The sequence below is a fragment of the Tachyglossus aculeatus genome, chromosome 21 (assembly GCF_015852505.1).
Source record: "Tachyglossus aculeatus isolate mTacAcu1 chromosome 21, mTacAcu1.pri, whole genome shotgun sequence".
Lineage (NCBI taxonomy): Eukaryota > Metazoa > Chordata > Mammalia > Monotremata > Tachyglossidae > Tachyglossus > Tachyglossus aculeatus.
Genome location: NC_052086.1, coordinates 44,953,076 through 44,971,314, shown reverse-complemented (window position 1 = coordinate 44,971,314; position 18,239 = coordinate 44,953,076). Strand labels below are relative to the sequence as shown.

At 52.0% G+C, this 18,239-nt stretch overlaps 2 protein-coding genes across 3 annotated transcripts in view; one reads left to right on the top strand and one right to left on the bottom strand.

Annotated features, from left to right (window-relative positions):
- Positions 1-10,264: 10,264 nt before the first annotated feature.
- On the bottom strand, positions 10,265-17,916 carry SDS (serine dehydratase). Of its 2 annotated transcripts, none has more exons than XM_038763620.1 (8): positions 17,832-17,916; positions 16,158-16,312; positions 15,450-15,489; positions 14,520-14,659; positions 14,342-14,433; positions 13,414-13,641; positions 12,093-12,217; positions 10,265-10,587 (listed from the first exon to the last, which is right to left on the bottom strand). In XM_038763620.1, exons 2-8 carry the CDS (start codon positions 16,308-16,310, stop codon positions 10,376-10,378), a joined length of 990 nt encoding a protein of 329 aa, XP_038619548.1. In that variant the 5' UTR covers positions 16,311-16,312; positions 17,832-17,916; the 3' UTR covers positions 10,265-10,375. The 2 variants fall into 2 exon arrangements, with proteins under 2 accessions (XP_038619548.1, XP_038619549.1); XM_038763621.1 differs by lacking the exon at positions 10,265-10,587 and adding an exon at positions 10,608-10,689.
- SDSL (serine dehydratase like) overlaps positions 13,558-18,239 on the top strand; it is a 37,743-nt gene continuing 33,061 nt past the window's right edge. The window contains exon 1 of the mRNA XM_038763618.1: positions 13,558-13,687. The gene's annotated coding sequence lies outside the window, so the exon portion shown is untranslated. The remainder of the gene's footprint in view (positions 13,688-18,239) is intronic.

Below are 18,239 nucleotides of genomic sequence, written 5' to 3'. Positions count from 1 at the left end.
CTAGGTACCCCTGTGCAGTTTGGGGTGTGTGCCTCAGTTTCCTCATTCATTCATTCAATCGTATTTATTGAGCACTTACCGTGTGCGGAGCACTGTACTAAGCACTTGGGAGGTACAAATCGGCAACCTATAGAGACGGTTCCTACCCAACAACGGGCTCATAGTCTAGAAGGGGGATTCATTCATTCATTCATTCATTCATTCAATCGTGTTTATTGAGCACTTACTGTGTGCAGAGCACTGTACTAAGCGCTTGGGAAGTCCAAGTTGGCAACATGTAGAGACGGTCCCTACCCAACAGTGGGCTCACAGTCTAGAAGGGGGAGACAGAGAACAAACCAAAACATATTAAAGTAAAATGAATAAATATGTACAAATAAATAGAGTAATAAATACTTACAAACATATATACAGGTGCTGTGGGGAGGGGAAGGAGGTAAGGGTGGGTGGGGAGGGAGAGACACAACAAAACAAGTAGGTGTCAAAACCGTCAGAATAAATAGAATTATAGCTATATTCACATCATTAATGAAATACATAGGTTAATAAATACGTACAAATATATACAAGTGCTGTGGGGAGGGGAAGGGGGTAGGGCAGAGGGGGTGGTGATGGGGAGGGGAGGATGCTGCCATCGTCTCCTATGCTTGTCTTCAGCCCTGGATGAACTCCAGGAGTAGGTGGGGGCTGGCTGGGCATGGGCCTATGCATGGGAATATATATATATATATATTTTTGTGTGTGTGTGTGTGTGTGTGTGTGTGTGTACGTGCAGAATTGAAGTGACTTGCCCAAGGTCACACTGCAACAAGTGTCAGAGGTGAAATTATTATTATTATTATGGTATTTGTTAAGCACTTACTATGTGCCCAGCAGTGCTGAGGTAGATACAAGATAGGTTGTCCCACGTGGGGCTCACAGTTTTAATCCCCATTTTACGGATGAGGTAACTGAGACACAGAGAAGTTAAGCAACTGGCCTAAGGTCACACAGCAGACCAGTGGCAGAGGAGGGATTAGAACCCAGATCCTTCTAGAGAAGCAGTGTGGCTCCGTGGAAAGAGCCCGGGCTTTGGAGTCAGAGGTCATGGGTTCATTCATTCATTCAATCGTATTTATTGAGCGCTTACTGTGTGCAGAGCACTGTACTAAACGCTTGAGAAGTACAAGTTGGCAACATATAGAGACGGTCCCTGCCCAACAGTGGGCTCACAGTCTAGAAGGGGGAGACAGAGAACAAAACAAAACATATTAACAGAATAAAATAAATAGAATAAATATGTACAAGTACAATAAATAAATAGAGTAATAAATATATACAAACATATATACATATATACAGGTGCTGTGGGGAAGGGAAGGAGGTAACACATCCCAGCTCTGCCAACTGTCAGCTGTGTGACTTTAGCCAAGTCACTTAACCTCTCTGTTCCTCAGTTACCTCATCTGTAAAATGGGGATTAAGACTGTAAGCCCCCCGTGGGACAACCTGATCACCTTGAAACCTCCCCAGCGTTTAGAACAGTGCTTTGCATGTAGTAAGTGCTTAATAAATGCCATTATTATTATTATTATTATTATTATTCTGATTCCCAGGCCAATGCTATATCCACTATGCCATGCTGCTTTTCTGTCCCAAACAGGGCTCACACTCAATCCTCATTTTACTGATGAGGTAACAGAGGCCCAGAGAAGTAAAGTGACTTGCTTAAGGTCACACAGCAGACATGCGGGTGGAGTCGGGATTAGAACCCATGGCCTGACTCCTAGGCACCTGCCCTATCCACTAAGCAGTGTAGAGAAGCAGCATGGCTCAGTGGAAAGAGGCCGGGCTTTGGAGTCAGAGGTCATGGGTTTGAATCCCGGCTCCGCCACGTGCCTGCTGTGTGACCTTGGGCAAGTCACTTCACTTCTCTGCGCCTCGGTTACCTCATCTGTAAAATGGGGATGAAGATTGTGAGCCGCACGTAGGACAACCTGATCACCTTGTATCCCCCCAGCGCTTAGAACAGTGCTTTGCACATAGTAAGCGCTTAACAAACGCCAGCATTATTATTATTATAGAGGGGAAGGGGCTGGACTTGCTGACAGGAGGTTGCTGGGGGCGAGGGGCGACTATATCATCATCATCATCATCAATCGTATTTATTGAGCGCTTACTGTGTGCAGAGCACTGTACTAAGCGCTTGGGAAGTACAAGTTGGCAACATCTAGAGACAGTCCCTACCCAACAGTGGGCTCACAGTCTAAAAGGGGGAGACAGAGAACAAAACCAAACATACTAACAAAATAAAATAAATAGAATAGATATGTACAAGTAAAATAAATAAATAAATAGAGTAACAAATATGTACAAACATATATACATATATACAGGTCCTATATAATAGGACCTCTGGCCCAAGAAGCAGCATAGCTTAGTAGAGCCTGGGTTTAGGAGTCGCAAGTCGTGGGTTCGAATCCCGCCTCCGCCACTTGTCAGCTGTGTGACTTTGGGCAAGTCGCAACTTCTCTGTGCCTCAGTGACCTCATCTGTAAAATGGGGATGAAGACCGTGAGCCCCCCGTGGGACAAGCTGATTGCCTTCTCCCCCGTTTAGACTGTGAGCCCACTGTTGGGTAGGGACTGTCTCTCTATGTTGCCAACTTGGACTTCCCAAGCGCTTAGTCCAGTGCTCTGCACACAGTAAGCACTCAATAAATATGATTGATGATGATGATGATGGAGGCTTCCTTTGATAGCCGTCTGGTGGATTCTGAGTCTCGGGAAAACAAACCAGGGACCCCTCCTCTGGCCCAAGGTGAGTAGTTTCCGGGCCCAGCCTGATCAAGCTTCTCCCGCACCTTGTCCCCCTGCCTTCTTTTCCGGCAAGATTTTCTCTGGAATCTTGCCCAGCTCACGTTATCGGGTCCAATCATCATCATCATCAATCGTATTTATTGAGCGCTTACTATGTGCAGAGCACTGTACTAAGCGCTTGGGAAGTACAAATTGGCAACATATAGGGACAGTCCCTACCCAACAGTGGGCTCACAGTCTAAAAGGGGGAGACAGAGAACAAGACTCAACATACTAACAAAATAAAATAAATAGAATAGATATGTACAAGTATTGGGGCCCTCTGGAGCTGGGGAGAGGGCCAACTGAGCCAATCCATCATCAGTTTGGACTTCACCAATCAATCAATCAATCGTATTTATTGAGCGCTTGCTGTGTGCAGAGCACTGGACTAAGCGCTTGGGAAGTACAAGCTGGCAACATATAGAGACGGTCCCTACCCAACAGTGGGCTCACGGTCACCAACCCTTGGGCAGGCCCTGAACCATCTCAGAGATGCAGGGGGCCGGGAGCAGGGGGAGAATCCAGGTCATCAATCTTGGAAAATCCCCCTTTGTGGCTCCAGGTTTCTCGGAGAGGTGAGTGAAGAAGGGGCAGGAGACCTGACCGGGAATTGTGACTCGCGGGTTCACCGGCAGCCCCCCGAGGCCCCCAGCCCCATCTTCCCTCACTGTCCACCACATTCAGCGAGCCTCATATTCATTCATTCAATCGTATTTATTGAGCGCTTACTGTGTGCAGAGCACTGTACTAAGCGCTTGGGAAGTACAAGTTGGAGAGTTGTACAAGGTGAAGTACAAGTTCCATTAGGTCATGGAAAGCCAGGGATGGACAGGGGAGAGTCAGGGGCTGGAGAGTCATATGGGACGGGCTGTGTCCGATAAGCAGCGTGGCTCAGTGGAAAAAGCCCGGGCTTTGGAGTCCGAGGTCATGGGTTCGAATCCCTGGTCCGCCACTTGTCAGCCGTGTGACTTTGGCCAAGTCACTTCACTTCCCTGGGCCTCAGTTCCCTCGTCTGTAAAATGGGGATGAAGACTGTGAGCCCCCTGTGGGACAACGTAATCACCTTGTAACCTCCCCAGTGCTTAGAACAGTGCTCTGCACATAGCAAGAGCTTAATAAATGCCATTATTATTATTATTATTATTATCTACCTTTGTACCTCGGGAGGATGGACCGTGCGGATCTGCGGCCATAGGGCAAGGATTTGGATTCATTCATTCATTCATTCAATCGTATTTAGTGAGCGCTTACTGTGTGCAGAGCACTGTACTAAGCGCTTGGGAAGTACAAGTTGGCAACATATAGGGACGGTCCCTACCCAGCAGTGGGCTCACAGTCTAGAAGGGGGAGACAGAGAACGAAACAAAACATACTAACAAAATAAAATAGAATAAATATGTACAAATAAAATAAATAAATAAATAGAGTAGTAAATGTGTAAAAACATATATACATATATACAGGTGATCAGGGGTTTGCATCTGGGGTGGAGGAGAATAGGTAGTCCTTGGAGTTTACCAAATGTCCTGATTACATTTCTTTCATTCACTTTAGAAGCATTTTATTTCTCAGCGCTTAGAACAGTGCTCTGCACATAGTAGGCGCTTAATAAATGCCATCGTTATTATTTAGAAGCCCTGATTCTGAAAACTTTTGTCTCCTGGTTTTCTTTATAAATTCCAAATCTTTTCAAGGCAGGAGTTCTCATCTGTGAAGCTCAGGACTGAGCTCAGTTCTAGAAACAGATCTGGCACATGGTAAGCGCTTCATAAATGCCATTATCATTATTATTTTGTGCATATCCCTCTCCCCTATCTGTAATTTATTTGAAAGTGTGTCTCCCCCATTGACTTGTGGGCTTGTGCTCCTTAAGGGCTGGGCTCACGTTTACTAACCCCATTATACTGTACTCTCCCTAGAGCCTAGTACAGTGCTTAGCCCACAGTAAGTTGCTCGATAAATCCTCATCAATCGTATTTATTGAGCGCTTACTGTGTGCAGAGCACTGCACCAAGCGCTTGGGAAGTACAAATTGGCAACATATAGAGACAGTCCCTACCCAACAGCGGGCTCAGTCCTTCTTTGGATGGTCAGTCCTTCCCGCCTGTGAGGGCCTGACCCCTCTGCAGGGGCATCAGGCCGCCGAGGTGAGATTGGAGGCCGGGGGTGGCCCTGGGCTGCCTGCCTTGGAGGTCGGTGGTGGCGGGAGTGAGAGAGACGTCACCCCGTCCCTCTCTCTGTAAAGCTGAGAGGGCAGTCCAGGAGGGAGTTGCCGGCTTTGGCGGCTGGAATCACCAGAACGGACACCGCCTTGGCCTGGGTTCCATTTAGGCATGTGCCGAATTAAAAATAAATAAATAATCAATCAATCAATCGTATTTATTGAGCGCTTACCGTGTGCAGAGCACTGTACTAAGCGCTTGGGAAGTACAAGTTGGCAACATACAGAGACAATGGCGTTTCTTAAGCGGTCACTATGTGCAAAGCACCGTTCTAAGCTCTGGGGGGGATACAAGGTGATCAGGTTGTCCCACGTGGGGCTCACAGTCTTCATCCCCATTTTACAGATGAGGTCACGGAGGCTCAGAGAAGTTAAGTGACTTGACCAAGGTCACAAAGTAGACATGTGGGGGAGCCGAGATTAGAACCCGTGACCTCTGAGTCCCAAGCCCGGGCGCTCTTCTCTAAAGCTGAAGAAGAGGGGATGGCTGGAACTCCAGAAATCAACCTCCTGTGCCTGAGGGGGCCCTGGGGCTCCCAGTCTTTTAGACTGTGAGCCCACTGTTGGGTAGGGACTGTCTCTATATGTTGCCAATTTGTACTTCCCAAGCGCTTAGTCCAGTGCTCTGCACACAGTAAGCGCTCAATAAATACGATTGATGATGAGCCAGATGGGGGTATAGGCCTTGCCCCCCAACCTGAGGGGCCTGGGACCCCTGCAGTGTGAGGATGTGAGGGTCCCTTGTGCCGGAGAGGGCTGGGGCTCTCAGTGTGTGGGTAATCAATCAATCAATCAATAGTATTTATTGAGCGCTTACTGTGTGCAGAGCACTGTACTAAGCTAAGGGTACTAAGGGTAGATGGGGATGCAGGCTCTGGTCACCCCCATGCCAGGGGCTGAGGGTGGCAGGAGGGTGTAGGGACAGGAAGAGGCCATATGAGCCAACAGACTCATCAGGTTTAGAGAAGCAGTGTCACCCAGTGCCCACTGTTGGGTAGGGACTGTCTCTATATGTTGCCAATTTGTACTTCCCAAGCGCTTAGTACAGTGCTCTGCACACAGTAAGCGCTCAATAAATACGATTGATGATGATAGAGCAGGGGCCTGGGAGCCAGGAGGGCCTGGGTTCTAATCCTGGCTCTGCTACTTGTCTGCTGTGACCTTGGCAAGTCGCTTCATCTGTAATAATAATAATAATAATGGCATTTATTAAGCGCTTACTATATGCAAAGCACTGTTCTAAGCACTGGGGCGGTACAAGGTAATCAGGTTGTCCCACATGGGGCTCACAGTCTTAATCGCAGACTGAGCCCCTTCCTTCCTCTCCCACTCCTCTTCCTCTCCATCCCCCCCTTACCTCCTTCCCCTCCCCCAGCACCTGTATGTATGTATATATGTTTGTACATATTTATTGCTCTATTTTATTTGTACATGTTTATTCTATTTATTTTATTTTGTTAATATGTTTTGTTTTGTTCTCTGTCTTCCCCTTCTAGACTGTGAGCCCACTGTTGTGTAGGGACTGTCTCTATATGTTGCCGACTTGTACTTCCCAAGCGCTTAGTACAGTGCTCTGCGCACAGTAAGCGCTCAATAAATACGACTGAATGAATGAATGAATCCCCATTTTACAGATGAGGTAACTGAGGCCCAGAGAAGTGAAGTGACTTGCCCAAAGTCACACAGCTGACAATTGGCAGAGCCGGGATTTGAACCCCTGGCATCTGACTCCAGAGCCTGTGTTCTTTCCACTGAGCCACGCTGCTTCTCTTTATTCTGTGCCTCAGTTACCTCATCTGTAAAATGGGGGTTAAGATTGTGAGTCCCATGTAGGACATTGTGTCCAACGTGGTCATCTTGTAACTACCCAAGAGCTCAGAGCAATGTCTGGCACATAGTAGGTGCTTTTTTTTAAAAAAAAAAAAAAAGAAGGGGATGGGGCCGAAGGTGTTGGGAGAGATGGGGGTGTAGATTCTGACCCCTGTGTGCCCGAGGGGCCCCAGGGCACCCGGTATTTGGGGAGATGGGGGTGAAAACTGTGACCACCCTGTGCTTGAGGGGGCCTGGGATCCTCCATTGTACAGGAAGATGGGGGTTAGGATCTGGTCCCCCTGGCCTCCCTGGGCACCCTGGGTCTGAGGGGACCGGGGTCCCTGGTGTGTGTAATAATAATAATAATAATGATGGCATTTATTAAGCGCTTACTATGTGCACTATAGCTCTCTTCCTCCCTTCAAGGCCCTACTGAGAGCTCACCTACTCCAGGAGGCCTTCCCAGACTGAGCCCCTTCCTTCCTCTCCCCCTCGTCCCCCTCTCCATCCCCCCATCTTACCTCCTTCCCTTCCCCACAGCACCTCTATATATGTATATATCTTTGTACGTATTTGTTACTCCATTTATTTGTTTTACTTGTACATATCTATTCTATTTATTTTATTTTGTTAGTATGGTTTTGTTCTCTGTCTCCCCCTTTTAGACTGTGAGCCCACTGTTGGGTAGGGACTGTCTCTATATGTTGCCAACTTGTACTTCCCAAGCGCTTAGTACAGTGCTCTGCACACAGTAAGTGCTCAATAAATACGATTGATGATGATGATGCAAAGCACTGTTCTAAGCGTTTGGGGAGGTTACAAAGTCATCCGGTTGTCCCACCGGGGGCTCACAGTCTTAATCCCCATTTTACAGATGAGGGAACTGAGGCCCAGAGAAGTGAAGCGACTTGCCCAATGTCATACAGCTGACAATCGGCAGAGCTGGGATTTGAACCCGTGACCTCTGACTCCAAAGCCCGCGCCCTTTCCATTGAGCCATGCTGCTTCCCCTGAGATGAAGTAGAGATGGAGGTGCAAACCCCGTCCTCTCTGGGCCTGAGGGGCCCCGGGACTCCTGATGTGTGGGGATTTGGGGGGTGTGTGCCCTCACCATCAGTAGATCTGGACCCAGAGATCCCCCCGGCTGACGGTGTGGAGGGCGCAGCGGGCACGGAGATGGGCCATGTTTTTCCCAGAATGGGAGCGGGGAGGCCGCAAAGGAAGCAGTGTGGAGTAGTGGAGAGAGCACACGTCTGGCTGTCAGAAGTTTGTGGGTTCTAATTCCCCACTCCTTCACTTGTCTGCCGTGTGACCGTGGGCAAGTCCTCTCACTTCTCTGGGCCCCAGTTCCCTTATCTGCACATAGTAAGCACTTAACAAATACCACAATTATTATTAATAATATTATTAAGGGGGCAGGGTATTGAGGATGGGTAGGGGGTGGCCGTCTCCAGGCCAGACTCAGGCCTCTCAGAGCCCTGACACCAGCGACTCCAGCTCACTGAGCCACGGGAAGGATCGCTGCCCTCATCCCCGCAGCGCGGGCACAGATCGGAGCTTGTACTGGCGTGGGACCCCTGGCCCCTGGGCGAGCATGAGGGCTGGCGACGGTTAACCTGGCAGATGGGCTAGGTTAGCGGGTGACCCATCTACAGGCAGTGGGGTAGTCTGGAAGGCCTCTCCCTGCCCTGTATCCTTGGAGAATAATGCAAATCCCATTGCTCCATGCCCTTCTCCACCCTGGTGGATGCCCACATTGGACCCCAGTTCTGACTGGGCCTTCCCAGACGTAGCCCCCTTTTTCCTCTCCTCCTCCCCATCCCCTCCGCCCTACCTCCTTCCCCTCCCCACAGCACCTGTATATAAGTTTTTACAGATTTATTACTCTATTTATTTTACTTGCACATATTTACTATTCTATTTATTTTGTTAATGATGTGCATTTAGCTTTAATTCTATTTGTTCTGACGACTTGACACCTGTCCACATGTTTTGTTCTGTTGTCTGTCTCCCCCTTCTAGACTGTGAGCCCGTCGTTGGGTAGGGACCATTTCTATATGTTGCCGACTTGTACTTCTCAAGCGCTTAGTACAGTGCTCTGCACACAGTAAGCGCTCAATTAATATGGTTGAATGAATGAATGAATCTAGCTTTATTTCTATTTATTCTGATGACTTGACACCTGTCCACTTGTTTTGTTGTCTGTCTCCCCCTTCTAGACTGTGAGCCCGTTAGGTAGGGACTGTCTCTATATTTTGCCAACTTGTACTTGCCAAGTGCTTAGTACAGTGCTCTGCACACAGTAAGCACTCATTAAATACGATTGAATGAATGAATGAATGACTGTTCTGGCTGCAATGCCCCACCCCATGTCTGACCCTCAGCTTCCCCTTCCCAGAAAATGCTTTGAGATCTCCTCAGGTAGAGGAGGGAGATAGGGATGGAAACCCTGGCCCCCTTGTTCTTGCAGGGGCTGGGGCCCCTAGTGTGAGGGGAGATGGGATTGCAGGCCCCGGTTGCCCCCATGCCAGAGCGGGCTGGGGCTGAAGGTGTTGGAGGAGATGGTTGTGTTGCTTAGTACAGTGCTCTGCACACAGTAAGCGCTCAATAAATATGATTGAATGAATGGTGGTGCAGGCTCTAACCCCCTTATGCCTGAAGGAACCTGGGGCACCCCGTGTTTGGGGAGATGGGGGTGAAAACTCTGACCACCCTGGGCTTGAGGGGGCCTGGGTTGCTTGTATCCACCCCTGCACTTAGTACAGTGCCTGGCACATAGTAAGCGCTTAACAGATGCCGTCATTATTATTAGAGCCGGGAAGGGGTGGGGTCGCCGCAAAGAAGGGGAGAGGTAATTTCATAAATAGTCATTTTTTCTTAAATGAAAACAAAAAAAAAAGCTTTGACATTAGAAAAACAACCCTTGGCTCCCCTAGCTGCCCTCCCCTCTCCCTCCCAGCTCCCCCAGGTCCAGTAGTGAGTCGAGGCGGATGGAGGTCACAAATGTGAGCCCCACGTAGGACGGGGACTGTGTCCAACACGATTGGCTTATATCCACCCCAGCGCTTAGTTCAGTGCCTGGCACGTAGTAAGCGCTTGACAAATACCGCAATAATAATAAGGGGCTGCCCGTCACCCCGAAGAGTGTCTGAGGGGCCAGACCCCAGTTCCTCAGCTCCCCCACCATCTCGGGCAGGACTGAGATGGGACTTGGGGGACACTTGGGTCTCAATGGCTCTGCTTGCCCCTCACCCACCGCCCAGGCCAGGGCCCCCTCTATGCAGGATGGGGAGAGGTGGGCACAGAAAGAGCCGGGGAGAAGCTGGAGGTGGTCCATGGTGGCCACCCCCCTTCCCCTGACCCTTCCCCCGAGTAGGAGACCCCAGCCCCTCTCCCCCCACCGGGACCATCCGCCTCGGCCAGTGGGATGAATAGGGGGTCTGTGGTCCCGTGTTGGGTTGGCACCTGTCCCCAAGGGTGGAGGGTGGGCAGGAGGCCGGGCTCAGGCCTCATGGCCGGCTCGATTTAGGCCGAGCTGCTGCCGCAGGCTCCTCAGCTGGGCCAGGCTGATGTTGCATCCTCCGCAGACGATGAGCACGACGGATGGCAGCGGTGCCCGGAGCTTGCCCTGCGCCTGCAGCTTCTGCAGCACCCGGCTGTACACCGCTGCCAGAGCGGCCCCGCAGGCCGGCTCCACCAGGATCTTCTCGTCATCTGCCGGGGGGGCATCCCACCGTCACAGATGGGCAGGGCGCACCCCGGGCGACAGGCACCGAGTGGGCTTCTATGACCTGTCCACATGTCTTGTTCTGTTGTCTGTGGGCCCCATAATAATAATAATAATAACAATAATAATAATAATGGTATTTGTTAAATGCTTACTATGTGCCAAGCACTGTTCTGAGTGTTGGGGTGGATGCAAGGCAAACAGCTTGTCTGAGAAGCAGTGTAAAGAGCCCGGGCTTTGGAGGCAGAGGTCATGGGTTCAAATCCCTGCTCCGCCACTTGTCAGTTGAGTGACTTTGGGCAAGTCACTTCACTTCTCTGGGCCTCAGTTCCCTTATCTGTAAAATGGGGATTAAGACTGTGAGCCCCCAGTGGGACAACCTCATCACCTTGTAACCTCCCCAGCACTTACAACAGTGCTTTGCACAGAGTAAGCTCTTAATAAATGCTATCATTATTATTATTATTGTCTATTGTCCATCTCTACTGTATTCTTCCAAGCGCTTAGTACAGTGCCCTGCACAGTAGAATGTCAGTTTCTTGAGGGCAGGGAGCATGTCTCCTAACTCTACTGTACTCTTTCCTAATTACTCAGTACAGTGCCCTGCCCACAGAAGACTGTAAACTCCTTGAGCACAGGCATTAATAATAATAATAATAATAATAATAAATAATAATAATATGGTTTTGTTAAGTGCTTCCTACGTGCCAGACATGTTCTAAGCACTGGGGTAGGTACAAGCAACTCGGGTTGGACACAGTCCCTGTCCCACTTGGGTCTCACAGTCTCAGTCCCCATTTTACAGGTGAGGTAACTGAGGCCCAGAGAAGTGAAGCGACTTGCCTAAGTTCACACAGCAGACTCGTGGCGGAGCTGGGATTAGAACCCATGATCTTTTGACTCCTATGCCTGTGCTCTATCCACTAGGCCAAGCTGCTTTTCATTATCTACTAACTCTATTTTACTCCCCCCACCCCCACCCCACCCAAGCGTTCAATACAACGCTCTGCCCACAGTAGACTGTCAGGTCCTCGAGAGCAGGGATCATGTCTACCCCCTCTACTGTTCAGCCACTCGATCGTATTTATTGAGCGCTTACTCTGTGCAGAGCACTGTACTAAGCGCTTGGGAAGTCCAAGTTGGCAACTTATAGAGACGGTCCCTACCCAACAGTGGGCTCACAGTCTAGAAGGTGATCAGGTTCCTTCATTCGTTCATTCAATCATATTTATTGAGCGCTTGCTCGGCACTAAGCGCTTGGGATGTACAAGTTCATTCATTCATTCATTCCATCGTACTGTTCTCTCTCAAGTGCTCAGCACAAGGTAGGTGCTCAGTTGATATGGCTGAAGGATTGATTGTTGGAGGGGAGGACTCCGAGGGGCTCCCAGGTGTAGATTTATGGGGACCTCTCCCCCGCCCATGGTCTTAGCTCCCAGCTGACCCCCGGGGAGGGATGGGGGCACCCCCCCCTACTTCCAGGGACCCTCACCCACGAACTGCTCAAGGGCGAGGACGGCTTCTTGGTCTGTGACGACTTCGGAGATGACCGGATGTTCCAACGCCAGCTTCAGGGCCTGGGCTCCCACAGTGTTCACCCCCAGGGCCTTGGCCACGCTGCCCGGGGTGGGGTGAGGGGGAGCCAGGGAGGAAGGGTCAGTACCCCATCATCATCATCATCATCATCAATCATATTTATTGAGCGCTTACTATGTGCAGAGCACTGTACTAAGCGCTTGGGAAGTACAAATTGGCAACATATAGAGACAGTCCCTACCCAACAGTGGGCTCACAGTCTAAAAGGGGGGGGCTAGCGCAGAGACCACCCTCAACCCACTCCATAGGGGGATGGACAGGAAACACCAACTGGCCAGGTCACTGACAAAACTGCCTGGATTTGGGTAGGGGTAGTCTTTTAGACCGTGAGCCCACTGTTGGGTAGAGACCGTCTCTATATGTTGCCAACTTGTACATCCCAAGCGCTTAGTGCAGTGCTCTGCACACAGTAAGCGCTCAATAAATACGATTGATGATGATGGGCGCTCTGGGCCTGGGGGGAGGGGTCTGTGTGAGGCCTAGTAATAATAATAATAATTATACTATTTGTTAATCACTTACTATGTTCCAGGCGCTGTTCTAAACACTGGGATGGAGTCAAGGTAATCAGGTTGTCCCACATGGGGCTCACGGTCTTAATCCCCATTTTCCAGATGAGGTAACAGAGGCACAGGGAAGGGAAGTGACTTGCCCAAGGTCATACAGCAGACCAGTGTCAGAGCCGGGATTAGAACCCAGGTTCTTCTGACGTCCAAGCCCGTTCTCTATCCACTAGGCCACACTGCTTCTCTTCCGCATGTGGGGAGGGGGAGATGGGAAGCAGCATGACCTAGTGGCAAGAGCACGGGCTTGGGAATCAGAGCACATGGGTTCTAATCCTGGCTCCGACATCTGTCTGCTGTGTGACCTTGGGCGAGTCACTTCACTTCTCTGTGCCTCAGTTACCTCACCTGGAAAATGGGGATTAAGACTCTGAGCCCCACGTGGGACAACCTGATTACCTTGTATCTACCCCAGCGCTTAGAAAAGTCCTTGGCACATAGTGAGTGCTTAACAAATACTATAGTTATAATTATTATTGTTATTCTTAACATGAGTCCATCCTGGAACAGTCTGGATGGGCTAATCCCACCCTCATCTCTGGCCCGTCTCCTCTCTTCCCCCCATTTCCCTTTCCTCTCCCTCTCGCTCCCTCCTTTTTCATCTCTTCCCTCCCCATCTCCCCTCCCTCCTTTCCCCCTTCCTCTCTCCCTCACCTGGTGATCTGCGGCAGAGTGACCAGCTTGCCGGCGGCCAGGGCTGCGTGGAGGCTGTGTGCCCCGTGCGTCTCCATGGCGACGATGGGCACATCGCCCCAGCCCACCTGGCACAGCCCCTGCACCACGCCACACAGCAGGCCCCCGCCGCCCACCGACAGCACGATGGCGCCGGGCTTGGCGCTCATACTCTCCTTCAGCTCCTGCACGATGGACGTGTGGCCTTCCCTGCGGACACCGGCGGACCGGACGGACCAGACCGACCAGACAAGGGGTTGGCAGGGGGGAAGGAGTGGGAGGGGCCGGCCCCCCAGGAGAAAGAGACCAAAGCTGGGATTGTTAAACGGAGCGGTTGACCCCACAAGTTAAAATGGGGTGGGTCTGAAAAGGGGCACCCTCCCCCACCCCAAAGAAATGGGCTGGTTTTTCCATGGGTCTTTCTAGACGGATGCCCACTCGACTCTGCTTGGGGTGGGGAGGAGCTGTTATTTCTTATCTAGCAGAGACAGAGCGGGGTGGTTGGCGTGCCACCATCCACGTTCTGGACTGTGGTTCATGGCTCTTTGGCCGGAGGAGGCAGCCAGCGGGAGAAGGAATGACTTTTCAGAGCTCGGCGGCCACGAGGGCTCTCCCCCCAACTCCTTAGGGGCAGGGGGCAGGGGTGAGGGTGGATGGAGGCAGGGGCCAAAGCAAGGGTGACCTCCCCCAAACTCAGAGCCTAGGCTAAAAGCGGAGCTGTGGGCCTCAGCCTCCCACCCACCGTCCCCCAGGGAGCAGGTGTGGGGGGCCCTCTTGCTCATTCACCCATTCATTCATTTGATTGTGTTTATTGAGCACTTACTGCATGCCGAGCACTGTACTAAGCGCTTGGGATCGGACTGGCCCCATGAACGGGAACATCGGCCGGGGGTTAGGGCGGCCTACCTACCAGATGAGCGGGTCGTCGAAGGGCGGAATGTAGACCCAGCCCGGATTGTTGTTCGCCAACGCTTTGGCCTGGTCAATGGCCTCGTCCAGCATCTGGGGAGCAGAGGGAGCTGGGCTGGATAGGGCCGGGAGGGGCTCGGACCAGACCCCTCATCCCCCCAACATGGCCAGATTCTCACCTCTCCCACTACCTGGACCACTGCCCCTTCATCCTTCAGGCGCTGGATGGTCAGGGAGGGTGTGGTGTTGGGCACGACGATGGTGGCCGGCACGCCCAGCTTCCGGGCTGCGTAGGCGGTGGCCAGACCCGCGTTGCCCGCTGTGGGAGGGGGCAGAGATGGGGTGACCGGAGGGAGACCCCCTGGGAGCCCAACCCCAAAAATCCGGTCACATTTCGGGGGCCTGTCCTGCCGTCGGGGACTGGGGTTCTCCAGGCTCAGCCCCCCGGACATTAGCCACCCGGGCCAGGGGCCTCATCCCACCACCAAAGGCCCAACACAGGCTGAGATGCCCCCTCCCCTCCAACTTTATTATTATTATTATTATTATGGTATCTGTTAAGCGCTTACTATGAGTCAAACACTGTTCTAAGAGCTGGAGTAGATACAAGGTAATCAGGTTGTCCCAGGTGGGGCTCAGTCTTAATCCCCATTTTCCAGATAAGGTAACTGAGGTTCAGAGAGGTTAAAGGGCTTGCCCAAGGTCACAGAGCGGACGTGTGTCAGACCCGGGTTTAAAACTCACGTCCTCTGACTCCCAAGCCTGTGCTCTTTCCACTAAGCCATGCTTCTTCTCATAATTATGGTATTTGTTAAGCGCTTACTATGTGCCAAGCACTGTTCTAAGCGCTGGGGTAGATACAAGGTTATCGGGTTGTCCCAGGTGGGGGGTCACAGTCTTAATCCCCATTTTACAGATGAGGTAACCGAGGCACGGAGAAGTGGAGTGGCTTGCCCAAGGTCACACAGCTGACAAGTGGCGGAGTCATAGTAGAACTCACATCCTCTGACTCCCAATCCCGGGCTCTTTCCACTAAGCCATGCTGCTTCCTTTTTCCCCCCCAACCCACACCGCCTTCCCCCGTCCCCGAGGATGGATGGGAGACTCACCCGAGGAGCAGACGAAGTGCTTGCAGCCCCGCTCGGCCCACTGTAGATACATCGGGGGGTCAGGGGCCGGCCAGCGGAGGGACGGGCCAGGGGAGAAAACAGGTCCAACCTCTAGCTTAGTTTAATTCTCTCTCGGGGAGCTTGCGGTCCGGCTCTGAGGTGAGCCCTGGCTCCCCGAGGCCACTCTTCAATTCCCCCAAGATCCGCCTTACGTTAGCTCCCCAAGACTGCCCCCCTCCAGCTCCCCCAGGTCCTTTTGTCCCAGCTGTCCCAGACCTCCCTGCCCAGTTTATCCAAGCCGCCCTGCTCCAGCTCCCTCAGTCCTTCCCTGTCCCAACTGCCCTTGCTCCCTCAGATTTCCCTGTCCCAGCTCCCCCAGTCGCCTCTTACCCCAGCTCCCCAGGTCTCCTTAAGGAAACCCTGCTCCCTAAAGACTTCTTGCCCTAGTCCTTCTCCCCCTCCTTACCAGCTCAGCTCCCCCAGGCCCCTCTACTCCAGGCCGCCAAGCCATCCCAACCCCAGCTCCCTCAGGATCCCAGTACCGCCTCTCCAGCTCTTCCCCTCCCCAGCTTTATCAGGCTCCCCCAGCCCCCCAAAGCCGCCCCTCCACCCCCATCCCAGCTGTCCCAGAACCCCTTCCCAGGTCCCCCTCAGCCTGGGCGACAACTCCCCAAGACCTCCCCATGGGTATCGGGCCTAGGTCCCTACCGTCTTGCACAAGTGTCCGATACCGCGGATCTTGAAGGAGCCGGAGGGCTGCGAGTTGTCCATCTTTAGGTACACGCTGGTCCCCGCCAGCTTGGACAAGGTCATGCTGTCCCGGAGGGGCGTCTTCACATGCAGGGGCCCTGTCGGCTTCATGGCTGCAAGGAGCAGGGATGATTCGGCCCCAGGAACTTCCCCTTTTTCGGGTCTTGCCACTTTTTCGATGCCCACCCTGTGACCCCATCTGGACGCTGATTGGCTTTAAGCTGCCCACCCTCCCTGCCCATGTTGGCCAGGCCTGGACAGTTAATAATAATAATTGTGGTATTTTTAGGTGCTTACTGTGTGCCAGGCATTGTACTAAGCACTGGGGTGGATACAAGCAAATCGGGCTCACGGTCTTCATCCCCATTTTACAGCGGAGGTAGCTGAGGCACAGAGAAATGAAGTGACTTGCTCAAGGTCACACAGCAGACAAGTGGCAGAGCCAGGATTAGAACTCAAGTCCTTCTGGCTTTCAGGCCCATGAGTCATGCACTAGGCTACACTGCTTCTCTTTGGGTTCAGACCCCTTTTCACCCCCACCCCTCCCTTGGGGGGAAGTAAGCAGGGGGCTCCTGGACCCCAGTTCCTCTGCCTCTGTCCGACTTGCTGACTTGTACTTCCTAAGTGCTTAGTACAGTGTTCTGCACACAGTAAGCGCTCAATAAATATGACTGACTGAATGAATGAATGAATGAATGCCCTCTCATCTATAAAATGGGTACTTGGGATGAGCGAGAAGAAGTGGAGAGTGGGAAAGGTCCGGATTAGGGATACGGGACATCGTGTCTATATGGGGTGGTCCTGATGGCAAGTTTCCATCAGGATAGTCACTAGATAGTAGACAGTCACGGGCCAGTGGACAATCACTGGGGAATTGGCAGTCACTGGGCATCATCATCATCATCATCAATCGTATTTATTGAGCGCTTACTGTGTGCAGAGCACTGTACTAAGCGCTTGGGAAGTACAAATTGGCAACATATAGAGACAGTCCCTACCCAACAGTGGGCTCACAGTCTAAAAGGGGGAGACAGAGAACAAAACCAAACATACTAACAAAATAAAATAAATAGACCATGGACAATTGTCTATTGTCATGGTGGGCAATGGACAGCCACCAGACATGGGACAGTCACCAGGCTGACAGGAGTCATCTGGTGGTGGACTGTCACCGGGAAGGGAAAGTCACTCCATAGCAGACAATCACAGGGCACTGGACAGTCACCGAGCAGTCAGAAGTCACTGGTCAGTGGACAATCACCGGACACTGGACACCAGTCACTGAGTAGTTGGCAATCACTGGGCAGTGGACAGACAGCAGACAGAAGACAGTCACCGAACAATGGGCAGTCACCAGGCAGTGGTCAGTCATAGACAGCAGACAGTCACTGGACAGTGGACAGAAAGCGGCCAGTCCCCGGACAGCAGGCTGACACTAGGCAGCGGGCAGTAACCAGACAGCAGACAGTCACTGGGCCGTGGATAGACATCACATATTGGACAATCATCAGGTAGTGGGCTGTCACTGGGCATCAGGAAGTCACTGGACTGCAGATAGTCACCGGACAGCAGTCCCCGGGCAGTGGGCAGTGGTCAATGGGCAGTGGACAATCACAGGGCAGAGACACTCACCAGGAACAGCGGGACAGTCCCAATCGGAGGGAGTGGGGGTCTCCTTCCTGGAAGGTCAGCAGAGGAGGTCGGAGCAAACTCCGGTCCAAGAGTCTCTCGTCCTGCTGCCTCATTGTCCGGTGCTGCTGCACTCCTCGACTTTATATGTCCTGGCTCCTTCCCCAGGACCAATGGACGTTTAGAGCCAGACACACTCCCCTCCTTCCCCCTCCCCTTCTCCCAGGCTGACCCTCCCCTCGGATGTCCAGCTAGAGGAAAACTGCCAGAGGCCGGACTCCACAGGGACCTAATGGCCTTCCCAGACTGAGTCCCTTCCTCCCCCTCCCCATCCCCCCCCCCCCGCCTTACATCCTTCTCCTCCCCACAGCACCTGTATATATGTATATACGTTTGTACGTATTTATTACT

Coding starts and splice junctions, on each gene's coding strand:
- SDS (XM_038763620.1), bottom strand. CDS start 16,310: ATGAAGCCGACAGGGCCCCTGCATGTGAAGACGCCCCTCCGGGACAGC. Junction 14,660..15,449: donor GCACTTCGTCTGCTCCTCGG/GTGAGTCTCCCA, acceptor CCCCTCCCACAG/CGGGCAACGCGGGTCTGGCC. Junction 13,642..14,341: donor TTCGACGACCCGCTCATCTG/GTAGGTAGGCCG, acceptor CGGTGTCCGCAG/GGAAGGCCACACGTCCATCG.